The sequence below is a fragment of the Belonocnema kinseyi genome, chromosome 8, assembly GCF_010883055.1.
Source record: "Belonocnema kinseyi isolate 2016_QV_RU_SX_M_011 chromosome 8, B_treatae_v1, whole genome shotgun sequence".
In the NCBI taxonomy this organism is placed as follows: Eukaryota; Metazoa; Arthropoda; class Insecta; order Hymenoptera; family Cynipidae; genus Belonocnema; species Belonocnema kinseyi.
This window is the reverse complement of record NC_046664.1, coordinates 19,151,561-19,164,819: the sequence shown is the minus strand read 5'-3', so window position 1 is coordinate 19,164,819 and position 13,259 is coordinate 19,151,561. Positions and strand designations below refer to the sequence as shown.

Sequence of the window (13,259 nt, the reverse complement as noted above, 5' to 3'; positions counted from 1 at the left end):
GAATTTTTCTGAGGTCAGATTCGGATTCAGCGCAGCAAAAACCTTCGGGTATAGTAGGTCTGGTCTCTGGTTCTGAGAATTGTTGGCCTGTGTTATTTAAAATTAAAATTTGGATAAATTACCTGACTGCGAAATAAAGAAGCAAACATCGTCCCTGAAAACGGGAGTATTTCTGTCCAGAAAATCAGAAGCGAGTTCCACCATCACTGGCAATTCGGTTAACTCTTCCAAAAGTTGTCTAGTTGCCACTGCTGAGTGGTAACTTGTTCCGCAGCCAATCAGCATTAGCCGCCTGCATCTTTTGATTTCAGGAATGTAGTCCTGAAAAATAAGTAATAAATACAATCCTTCATATGAAAGATAATCATAAAGAATAAAAATCTGCACATTCACATCGCGCGCTGCTCGCATTTTTGAGCGAGCCTGGGGCGCGCAACGGTTGGATCTCGCGCTTCGCGCTCGGATATTTATTTTTTGCATTTGGAATGCTTGAAAAAAACTTTATCAAAAAGATCTCTTTTAGATGGCAGTATTTATATGCGTCTTCATATTCTGAATTGTCTACTTAATTAAGTATAGTAAAATATTAAGTTTCTCAAAGCTCTGTAGGCTTTGAGGTACACATTCTCATCGTGGCACTCGTGCTGCGCGCTCGATTTCCGACAGACATTTGTAAACAGGTTTTGTTGGATTTTTTTCTCGTAACTTTCGTCGTTTTTTCACATATTTTTTTTTTATTTTATTTTTTTTCAACGTTATTTTTCACGAATAAAATAAGAAGTACGCGTTCTATCAAGAAGTGATTCTTAACGAAATTGTAAATCTTTTTTGGGATAACCATTTTTGTTAATTCCTCTTTTTTCGTATCCTACATAGTTTGTCCACAAAATGGAATTTTTTATTTTCCATTATTTTTTGTGCAATCAAAATTGGAATTTTCGATTCTTGAGGAAAATCCAAAAATTGGTTATGATAATCTTGTAGGGCTTTCAAAAAGAAATGTTTTTCTTCTCTTGACTTTTTTTCATATCGTGCGTTTTTCGGCTTCAAATTTTGATTTCATTGATTCATAAGGATAAATTGTTTGTTCTTTTTAATATTATAAATATCCGTACATATAATTTTAAAATTCAGAAAAAAAAACTGTCTGAAAAATTTTCAAAATGCGCTCACTTTTTGAATTGTTATCAAAAATAGCTGGTTCATGAACTCGTCCTTTCTTTTAGGACCTAAAAAAAGTGTGCCAAAGATTAATTTGATTCGTTCATTTTTTCAAGAGTTATCGTGTTTACGGACGGACGGCCGGACAGACAAACAGACGCCATCGTAAAAAAACCTGATTTTCGGATTCAGGGGGTCTCGAAACGTGGAGATACGTTGAAAAAGTGTGATGTCAAATTTCCGACAATTCTAATACGTTCTCAATCATAAATGATGAGAATGTAATAATTTGTTTAAACGATTATTTTTGTTCACTTAAATCCATTATTACTTCACTCTTATTGAAAATTGGACGAAAAACCAGAAATTTCAGGAAAAAACGACATCTGTCTAACATTATTCAACTATAATATTATTAATAATAATAAATTGTTTAAACCATTAATTTTCTTGACTCTAATTAATTACTTAACTTATCTTAATTGAAAATTTTACTAAAAGTGAATTTTGTTTTAAACTGCAATTTTGTAGCATTTTTCTAAGAGAATATTTTAAAAAATAATAATAAACTTTTTAAATAATCACTCTTGTTAACACTGACAAGCTATTACTTCCCTCTAATTGAAAATCGGACAATAATTTAAATTTTTTTTAAAACCGCGTTTTCTAACTCCATTCTGTGAGAAAATCGCTAAAAACAATAATAAATTCTTTAAAAAATTTATTTTAACATATAATTATCAGTATGAAATGGTCTTTTATGTCCTAGAAACAATTTTCATTGGAAAAAACGTGATAATTAGCGCCAAAAACTCGCAAAACTCATTTTTTCACTTATGGGGTTTTTTTGAGACCCTATAAAACAGACTCATGGTGTTGATATTTAAAAAGTGATATTTTATTCATATTCTATGGCTAATTGTGAAGAGAAATGTTGAGTTTCAACTCGATTGAGGTAATATTGAGGATCCTAAATAAAATTGACAAAAACGTCTGTTTTTATGGGAAATACGTATTAAACTTTATGTGGCTCTTGCGATACCTATAGATTTTATTTTTTTGTTCAAAACAAAAAAAAATTTATTGATTTTTTGGTTGATTCGAACAAATTTCTGGAGTTTCCCCATAAAAATTTTAAAAAAAATGTTTTCCAATGCATTTTTGAACTACCCTACCGGAGAGTAATAATTGTTCGAGTAATTCATTATTGTTTTTGTTTACCATTTTTTTCCACCACAGTGCTATATTATAAAGTACAATTTATGTATTTTTTTAAATTTTGATTATAACTCCTTTAAAACTTGTACATATATTTCAATTTTTCCTGAAATTAGTTTAAAAGGTGAACTGAAGAAATAAATGAAATTTTTTATAAATGTAATTTTGAGTTTAAAGTAAAATATAAAATAAGAATCATTTATATTTTTTAATGAAAATAATTCTTTGACCCTTTTTTAACTTGCAAACCGATTAATTAGTTACTAGTTGATTACTAAATGCAAGTGACAGAAAGGAAAGTGGAAATTAAGAAAAAAATATATGTAAAATAAAAATTATTTCAATGATTTAATTAAAATAATTCATTTAATGCTTATTATATTATTGGTTGGTTAATTATTATTAGCTAATTGATTTTGTTTATAATATTAAATAAAATTTTATCTATCTTTTAAACACCCCTATTCCAATTTCATAATTTAAAAAATGTTTTGAAATAATTATCTGAATTCAACTTCTAAAATTATATGTCAATATGTTTATGGAATTATTTTGAAAGATTTATAATACCTCAAATTTTCATCAAAATATAGGGTAATATAGGGTAAATATAGGGTATAATTTAAAATTCAACCATTTCCTAGAAAATTTACACTTTATTCAAAAATAGGATTTTTGTGTTGAAAAGTCAATTGAAATCTTTTTGGATGAAAATTTAACTCTTTTTTTTTTGTAAATTTATTTGAAAATTCACCTGTCATAGTAGAATTTTAATTTTTCTTGGACAAAAATGCAACTTTTTTTTTGAAAATATAACAATCTTGTTAAAAAGTCATACTTTTTGCTTAAAAATTCGACTATTTTTAAATAAAAATTTTAATTTAAATTTAATTTCTTAAATAAAAATGCGACTGCTCGTTTGAAAATTCCAATCTTTTTTGAAAGATTGTAATTCTGATTTTGAAATTCACCTGCTTTAGCAGAAATTCCATCCTTCTTGGATAAAAAAACAAATATTTTATTGAAAATTATTATTAGCTAATTAATTTTGTTTACAATATTAAATAAAAGTTTATCTATCTTTTAAATACCCCTATTTCAATTTTATAATTTAAAAAATGTTTTGAAATAATTATCTGAATTCAACTTCCAAAATTATATGTCAATATGTTTATAGAATTATTTTGAAAGATTAATAATACCTCAAATTTTCATCAAAATATAGGGTAAAAATTATTTCGATGTTTCAGTGAAAATAATTTAGTACTACTTTTTATATTATAAATTTATTAACTAACGATTGCCTGATTTTTTTTTCTTCAAAAAACCGAATATAAATTGTTTTCAATTAAGTAACATAAATTGATTTGAATATCTGATTTTTATGTTCGTTACTCAGTAATTAATTATTAATCGATTCTTCTAAAATCTATATTTTTTACAATTAGTTAAAAGTTTATAAATAATTAAATGTAAAAAATATATAAACTGAAAATTATTTGAATGTTCCAACGAAAATAATTTTTTAAAGCTCTAAATTATTTGAATTTTCAATTAAAATAATGGTTTAATGTTTTTTCTGTTTTAAGGCGATTAAATAATTGCTTGAGGCTTTTAATGTTATGAACTATTTAATTAATTTTTAGCGGATTAATTTTTTAACAATATTGAATTAGATGAAGATTCAATTAAAAATTTTTTAAATTAAATAACATGAATTGAATATTTACTTTTTGATTATGTAATTCTATATTAGCTACTACTTTTACATTAAATTTTTTTTTCAATACCTCTATTACAATTATATAATTTTCCTGATCTTTGTGAAGTGAAATGAGTATATAAATTCAATTTTCAAAATAATAAGTAAATAAGCTCAATTTTTGTTAAATTTAAATGATAAAAAATAATACAAAAGTAAGCGCACGCACATGGTAGTCTAGTTTAATATTAATGAAAATCAATCCACAGACTGAGCTTCTGAAAAATATATTTTTACTCTAGAATATTATTTCGATTTTTTAAACGTAATTGAGGCAGGGCTTAAAATTGTACAAATTTCGGACGATACACTTTTTCTACACCCTCCTCCCCTCAAAAAAAACTTATAAGCAGCCAAAGTAAATTTTTTTCAATTGTAATAGCTTTAAATTTCAAACATTTCAAATAAAAATATTGCACTTTTAACAAAATATTTGAATTTTCAAGTTAAAAATCAAATTTTCCACAGTTAACAAATTATTTTCAATCAAAACAAGACAAGTTTTTGACAAAAAATTGTTCAATTTTTAACCAAAAATACCAATTTTCAACGAAGAAGGTATAAATTGATACTTCGAAGACAAAAAATGTCAATTCAGTTGAACCCTGCCAAAAATACATTAACTTTTTGTTTAAAATTAATATATTGTTGCTGATAAGTCAACTGAAATATTTCTTGGATGAAAACTATTTTTTCTGAAAACTTGTCTTTTTGATTTAAAAATTTATCTTTTTTAATAAAAGTATTGCCTCTCACTTAGAGAAAAATGCAACTTTTTTGTTGAAAATTCAACCATTTCCTAGAAAATTTACACTTTATTAAAAATTGGGATTTTTGTGTTGAAAAGTCAACTGAAATCTTTTTGGATGAAAATTTAACTCTTTTTTTTTAAATTTATTTGAAAATTCACCTGTTATAGCAAAATTTTAATTTTTCTTGGACAAAAATGCAACTTTTTGGTTGAAAATATAACAATCTTGTTAAAAAGTCATACTTTTTGCTTAAAAATGCAAATATTTTTAAATAAAAATATCAATTTAAATTTAATTTCTTAAATAAAAATGCGACTGCTCGTTTGAAAATTCCAATCTTTTTTGAAAGATTGTAATTCTGATTTTGAAATTCACCTGCTTTAGCAGAAATTCCATCCTTCTTGGATAAAAATACAAATATTTTATTGAAAATTCAACAATTTTGTTGAAAAGCGATATTTTTCGATTGAAAGTTCTCCTGTTTTGTTGAATATTTAGTTATTTCGTAGAAAAATTACTTCGTTAAATGCAACATTTTGATATTGAAAAGAGAACCAAAATCCTATATTTATGAAAATTCCACTATCTTAAAACCAATTTTTTTTAAAAATAAAAATTGATTTGTTTTTAAAGGAATTTCATCTTTCTTGAATAAAAATTCCACTGTTTGGTAAAAAATTAAGCTATTTTGTTAAAAAGTCATACTTTTTGGCTGCAAATTCTACTCTTTTGTTGAGAATTTAATTATTTCGTAGAAAATTTACTTTTTGTTTAAAATTTATAGTTTGGCGTTGAAAAATGAACTGAAATATTTTCTGGATTTCCTTTTTGTATGAAAAAATTCGTTATTTTGGATTGCAAATTAAATTCTTTTTGTAGAAACTTATTTTTCGTTGAAAAATCATATATTGATCTTGAAAAATTAACTGGAATCTTTTTTGCATGAAAATTCAACTATTTTTTTTTATTTTAAATAAAACTTGATCGTTTTTAAAAAAAAATTAATTTCTTTGATAAAAAAGGTAAACAGTTGATAGAAAATTAAAAAAATATGTCAAAAAGTCATCCTTTATTGTTAAAAATTCGTCTTTTTGGATTGTGAAGTAAATTTTTTTCGTTGCAACTGATTTCTTGTTCAAAAATTGATATTTTGATCGTGAAAAGTCAATTTAAATCGTTCTTAACACAAAATTCAACCATTTTTCTTTGAAAATTCATTTTCTTTATTTATAAATTCATCTTCTTTAGTAGATTTTTTAAAATTATTATTATGAGTTTTAATTAAAAAATGAATTTTCAACCATAAGAACTAATTTTTAAGAAAATAGTTACATTTTCCATCAAATATTTTAGTTTTCTACCAAAATAGCTGAATTTTCAACAAAATAATTAAATTTTCTACCAAAGAGATTTGAATTTGAATTTCTTATCAAAGTAGTTGAATTTTCAACAAAATACATCAATTGTGAACCAAATAATTGAATTTTCAACTAAAAAAGATCAATTTCAAACCAATAATAATATAAATAAATTTTCAGAAATCCACAAAAAAGTTACATTTTTAACCAAATAGTTGAATTTTCAACTAAAATAGTTTTGTTTTGATAAACAAAATTGATAATTGATAAAGTTTCAAACCAAAAAGACCAATTTTCTACAAAAAAATATAAGTTTTAAACAACAAAAAAATTAATTTTGAACTAAATTTTTTAACTTATGCAAAAAATAGTTTAATTTTCAACAAATTGCAAGAATGTTCAATTAATAAACATCAATTGTAAACAAAAAATGGAATAGTTAAATTCCTAGCCGAAAAAAAAATAATTTTCAATTAAAACTTTGAACAAATATTTGAAATTTCTACCGAAATAGTTGATTTTCAACGAAATAGATATTACATTTAAACCTTAAATAAAATAGTTATATTTTTAGCAAAAAAAAAAAATTTTAGATCAAAAAGAACAAATTTTTAACCAAATAATTAAATTTTCAATCTAATATTATTAGTTTAATTTTCAGTTTAAAAATGAATTTTCAACCATAAAGAACCAATTTTGAACACAATACTTACATTTTTCATAAAATATTTAAATTTTCTACCAATATAGCCAAATTTTCAGCAGGATACCTAAATTTTCTACCAAAGAGATGAATTTTCAAATAAAAATAATGAATTACAAAAAAATGGAATAGTTAAATTTTGTGATAAAAAAATTAATTTGCTAAAAAAAAATGTTGACTTAAGTATCAATTTGAATTTCCTACCAAAGTAGTTAAATTTTCAACCAAATACATGAATTGCCAATCAAATAGTTTAATTTTCATCTAAAAATCAACAATTTCAAACCAACCATGAAATAAATAAATGTTCAGATTTTAACAAAATAGTTACATTTTCAACCAAATAGTAGAATTTTTAATCCAAAAATACAAATTTTTAATAAAAAAAAGGACGATTTGTAACAAAATTCTTAAATTTTTAACAAAAATAATTACTAATAAGAATTTTAATAAATTTAGGTCCTGAGACTTATGGAATCAATCGAACTAAACGAAACTAATTGATTAAAAATAAATCTCCTGTAATCCAGTAATTCTTACTTTAATTCCACCAAGAATGACAGTGTTGTTCTGGAAGTTAAGACGTCCTCTCATCGTATTAACGACAGACTCTGGCTGCTCGAAAATCTCCTTCTGCATGAAGTACTCGTAATTACCCTTCATAATCTGCTGGATCTCCATCTTTAAAATTGTGATTTCTCGAGCGTGGGGATCGTCCAAACAACGACGCACGCGATGAATGCACAAAGCTCCATTTTTCACGGCCGCTACATCGTCATCCTTAAAATTAAAATAATATTTGGGTCACTCAAACATGCTCCTACCACACTTTCCCTTCCCTACTCCACCTACTTCCCCTAACTTCCCTACTACCCCTACTAACCATCTCCTCTTATATTTCCTCTCCCAAAACTTTAAACTTCGCTTCGCCCCTCCATTGCCTAACTTCTTCCTCAAAAACTTTACTCCCTTCTCACTTTCCCAGCTAACACACCCCAGTCCCTACTTCCCTTCATTACATCACACCTAACTTCTCAACTTCTTACTTTCCCTCACTTTCTATTGTACCCTTCCCATCATTTCCTCCAACTTCTCCCACTTCTTACACTCGATTTTCTCGGTTACCTTCACTTCTCCTACTTTATGTCCCTTATTTCACTGCACTTCCCCTCTCTTCCACTAAATTATTCATTCCTAATTTTTCCTACTTCCCCGCCTCTCATTTCTTAACACTCCCTCTACTACGATACCCTTTATTTACCCTAACTTCCTTTCCTTTTCCTGCATCACTTCCTACTCCTCCCCAAACTTCAACCATAGCTTCGCTCCTCCCTTCCGTAACTTCTTCCTCAATTACTTCCCTCTGTCCTCACTTTCCCAGCTAACACACTCCTTCCCTTACTTCGCTACACCACATTTCCACTAACTTGTCAACTTCTAACTTCCCCTTACTTTCCATAGATGCCCTCCCATCACTTTCTTTGCCTTATTTCCCTTCACTTCTCCTACTTTCTGTGCCTTATTTCCCTACAAATCCGACCACTTCCATACCCCTCCTTTCCATTAAATTCTCTACACTTCATTTCTCCTAGTTCCCCGTCCGTTATTTCCCAACACTTCCTTTACTAAGACATCCCTTATTTTCCCTCACTTCCTCTACTTTCCCTCTCATCATTTCCCCTATTTCCCCTACATCCCCTCCCATGATTTTCCTTCACTCTCCCTTCTTCTACCTCCTATTTCCACCAACTTCCCCTAACATAATTTCCCTCCACTTCCTCTGCTTCCATTTCCAGAATTTCACCTCACTTTCCGTACTAACCCACCAATCATTTCCTCTCAGTTCCCCTCCTTGCAAGCAAGTACAACGGCGGGCGCACAATGGAAAAAAATGACTCTTTTGGTTTAAAATAACGCACAGCCCACAGATATTAACCGACTCTGAATAAAAAAGTTTCAAAGACAAAACTGATAAAATTTGAAAGAAAGTTGTCGCGACTGATTTTTGATTTAATTTTTCAATTTATTTATAAGTAAAAAAAAAGGCAATTTTTACTATTTGACGTTCCCTGTGCTCATCAATAATATAAAAATGGTTGTAATCGGCAAAGTTTCATACATGCAGGTTACTTAAAGGTATTTCAATAAACAAAGAAAAATTGTTATGAACAAATTATTTATTGAAGCTGTGTTGTCTATCATTCTGAATAATTTTATGTCTTTTTAAGTTATATTGAAAAAAATAATAGGAAAATTGTTTCAATCATCCACACGTCATAGATTTACATTAGCTAAGGATATTCCGTAATGATACAATTAACAAAAAGACGAATTTTCAACAAAATAGTTGACTTTTCAACGAAAAAGGATAGTTTAAAAAAAAGGTTTGATTTTAAACAAAGTAGATTAATTTTCAAACAAATAATGGAATTTTTTAATTTCAACAAAATTTTGACGAAAATTGTAATTGTTTCATTTTCAATATAAATTTTTTTTACGAAAAAAAATATGAATTTTCAACATAAGAGTTAAATTTTCAGTTCAAAAAATAAATAATTAATCAAAAAAGCGAATTTTCAATAAAAACAAAGAAGTTCAACTTTCAACCAAGTAGTTGAATTTTCAACTGGAAAAAAATTAATTTTCAACAAAAATCAAAAATCTTCAACCCAAAAAATTAATTTTAAACAAATTAATTTAACTTTCAACCAAGCAGTTGAATTTTCTCCGAAAAACTGCATTTTAAAACAAACATGGAATAATTAAATTTTCAGTTAAAAACTAATTTTACACCAACAAACGATTTTTTAACAATATACTTGAATTTTCAAACGAAAAAATTGTTTTGTTTTTAAATAAATCTGTTGAATACTCAACCCAAAAAGACGAGTTCTCAACAAAATAGTTGAAATTTTAACAAACATCATGAGTTTTCAGCTGAAATAATGAATTATCAACTAAAAAAGATATTTTTTTCGACAGAAAAATGAATTTTTATGAATATGGTCAAATTTTCAACCAAAACATTTTCAAATAAAATCAAGTCTTCAAGCTTCGATTAGCCATCGAAATTTTTGCGGAAGACTTTTTTCTACTCATAGACAAAAATAAGATTATTCAAGAAGAATACCCAACAATAACAAATTTCAGAATTCCAATTTTCCGCAAAAAGAATTAATACCGTTTTTCTGTTAAAATAATCTTTTATTTTATACAGGGTATTTATTCTCAAATGTATACTATCAAATTCTTTTTTTTCGGGAATTTGAAAATTCGAAAATTTACAATTTTCAGATAAAATTCAGGGTTTAAAATTTTGAGAACAAAATTTGCGGTACTTTTCTTTTCAACTACGAAATTTTTGGAAATTAAACAAAACTAGATCGATCAATTTTCGACAAGACTCTTTTCAAAGTCCCCATTCAAATAAAAAAAGAGAAAAGAAAAAGAAAGCAATGTCCGAATGCGCTTCCTTTTTTTTTTAATCGGAATTAAAAACCATTTTTACGAAAATCTACCAACGTTTCAATGTTCGGTGATTTATTATCAATTGGATGTCCTAGATTTTAGTTTTATTTTCTCTCGAAAATTTCATTTTTCAGAAAATTTCTGTTTTTGTAATTATTTTTCGGTATTGTTCCACATAGAATTTTTCAAAAAACAAAAAAACCAAGTGTGATAAAAAATAAGTAATGTCTTTTATAGCCATTTTTCCAATTTCTCACTTCTTAAGAAAAACTGAAAATATAAATTTTTTTTATAAAAATGGATTTTTTAAAAACGGCAAAGGCAAAGAATCTTTTTATCGAAAAACAGTTGTTTGATATGCCAGATGCAAAATCAAGAAAAATATTCTTTGGGTTAAAGTAATTTTAACCGAAATCGAAGATTAATATATTTTGAACATTGTAAGAGGCAGGATTTGAAGGTTGAATACAAATTTATATATTATTTCAATATAAATATAATCAAATATTTTTTCTTCTAAATTGATATTTTTCATTTACATTTGAACTATTTGTTTGAAAATAATTTCTTTTTTGTTAAAAATTTATTTCTTTGACAGAAAATTGAACTATTTCACTGTTTGTTTAAAACTGATCTTTTTTAGTTAAAAAATTCAACTATTTAGTTTAAAATGAACTTTTTTTGTTGAACTTTTTTTGCAGAAAATTCTTCTTTTTAGGTTGAAAGTTCAATAATTTGGTTAAATTATTATATTTTTCTACAAATTTAATAAAAACAATAGAAATATTTCAGCGGAGCTTGAGAGAAATTTTGTTACAGTTTAGAAATAAATGTCAATAGTTGAAAAATATTTGTCTTAGACTATTAAAAAACAAGTATTATCAAATTATTTTTCAACAAAAGAGTGCAACCTAAAAGATGATTTCTTAACCCAGAATATTAATTTTTTCAATCAAGCAGATAAGTCTACAGCCCAGAAAATAATTTTTTTATCAAATTAGGTCAAGTTTTAACCAAGTAGTTTGATTTCTGACCAAAAAATTAATTTTTAACAAAATACTTGTATTTTCAGCAAAATAATAAAATTAAAAAATACTAGAATTGTTAACCAAACGCGTGAATTCCGAACCAAAAATATAAGATTAGACTTTTTTTTAATCTTTAAAATCCTTATGAAATCTTTTAAACATCTTTCTGAAATCTTTGAAATCTTTGCGAACTATTTAAAGTATTTTTGAAATATCTGATGATTTTTGGTAAATCATTGAAATCTTTGTGCAATCTGTGGAAAATCATTGAAAAATTAGTGAAATCTTTGGAAATCTTTGCGAAATATTAAAAAAATTTCTGGAATTTTTGACATTATTAGGAAAATGATTGAAATCTTTGTGAAGCCTTGGAAAAATAATTAAAATCTTTGTACAATCTTTGAAATCTATCTGAATTTTTTGTGAAATCTTTGAAAATTATCGGAAATCTTGGAAATCCTTAGAAAATCACTGACATCTTTATAAAAGCTTTCAAATATATTTGGAAATCTTTTGAAAATATTTGAAATATTTTTAAAATATTTAATAATATTTGTGAAATTATTGAAATAATTGGAGTCTTTATGCAATCTTTTAAATCTATCTGAAATCTTGGCGAAATCTTTGAAATCCTTATAAAATCTTTGGGAAATCATTCAAATCTTTTTAAAATTTTTCTGAAATCTTTGGAAATCTTTGAGAACTATTTAAAATATTTTTTAAATATCTGATAATATTTGTAAAATTATTGAATTTTTTGGTAGATTATTGAAATCTTTATGCAATCTTTGAAATCTGCCTAGAATTTCGCGAAATATTTTGAAATCTTTGCAAAATGTGAAACCTTTTAAACCTATCCGAGATATTTGTTCTATAATACATTTGGGAATCTTTCGAAAATATTTGAAATATTTAAAAAATATTTAATAATATTTGTGAAATTGTTGAAATAATTCAAGTCTTTGTGCAATCTTTTAAATATATCTGAAATCTTGGCGAAATCTTTAAAATCCTTATGAAATTTTTGAGCGATCTTTGAAGTCTACCTAAAATCTTTGTGAAATATTTATAAATCTTTTGAAAATCATTGAAATATTTGTGAAATCTTTGCGAAATATTTGAAATATTTTTCAAATATTTGATGATATTTGGAAAATTATTGAAATCTTTGTCAAATCTTTGAGAAACAAATAAAATTTGTGTACACTCTTTGAAATCTATCTGAAATTTTTGTAAAATACTTGAAATCTTTGTGAAACCTTTTAAACCTATCCGAAATATTTGAAATCTTTAAAATCCTTAGAAAATCATTGACATCTTTATGAAAGCTTTCTGACATATTTGGAAGTCTTTTGAAAGCCTTTGGGATTTTTGCGAACTATTTAATGTATTTTTTAAATATCTTATAATATTTGTAAAATTATTAAAACCTTTGTGAAATCTTTGGAAAATCATTCAAATCTTCGTACACACTTCAAATTTATCTGAAAGTGCTGTGAAATCTTTGAAATCTTTCCAAAATCTTTGCATAATATTTGTGAACTTTTTTTAATCGTTGGGAAATCTTTGCGCACTCTTGGAAATTTATCTAAAATCTTAACGAAATATTGGAAATCTTCGTGAAATCTTTCTGTAACCTTTCCGAAATATTTCAAATTCTTTGGAAATATTTTGCAACATTCGATACATTTTTTAAATCATTGACATTTTTTAAATCATTGAAATTTTTGTGAAATGTTATAAATCAATCCGAAATATGTGCTAAATATTTATATCTGAAATCTTAACGGCATTTTTTCAATCTTCGTG

At 25.9% G+C, this 13,259-nt stretch overlaps 1 protein-coding gene across 6 annotated transcripts in view; it reads right to left on the bottom strand.

Annotated features, from left to right (window-relative positions):
* The window catches only part of LOC117177926 (glutamine--fructose-6-phosphate aminotransferase [isomerizing] 2), a 114,512-nt gene that overhangs the window by 23,558 nt on the left and 77,695 nt on the right, over window positions 1-13,259 (bottom strand). For all 6 annotated transcript variants that reach the window (XM_033369039.1, XM_033369042.1, XM_033369043.1 and 3 more), the window contains 2 exons: window positions 7,495-7,734; window positions 123-321 (listed from right to left, as the gene is read on the bottom strand). In XM_033369039.1, the coding sequence (XP_033224930.1) occupies window positions 123-321; window positions 7,495-7,734 (439 nt within the window). The remainder of the gene's footprint in view (window positions 1-122; window positions 322-7,494; window positions 7,735-13,259) is intronic.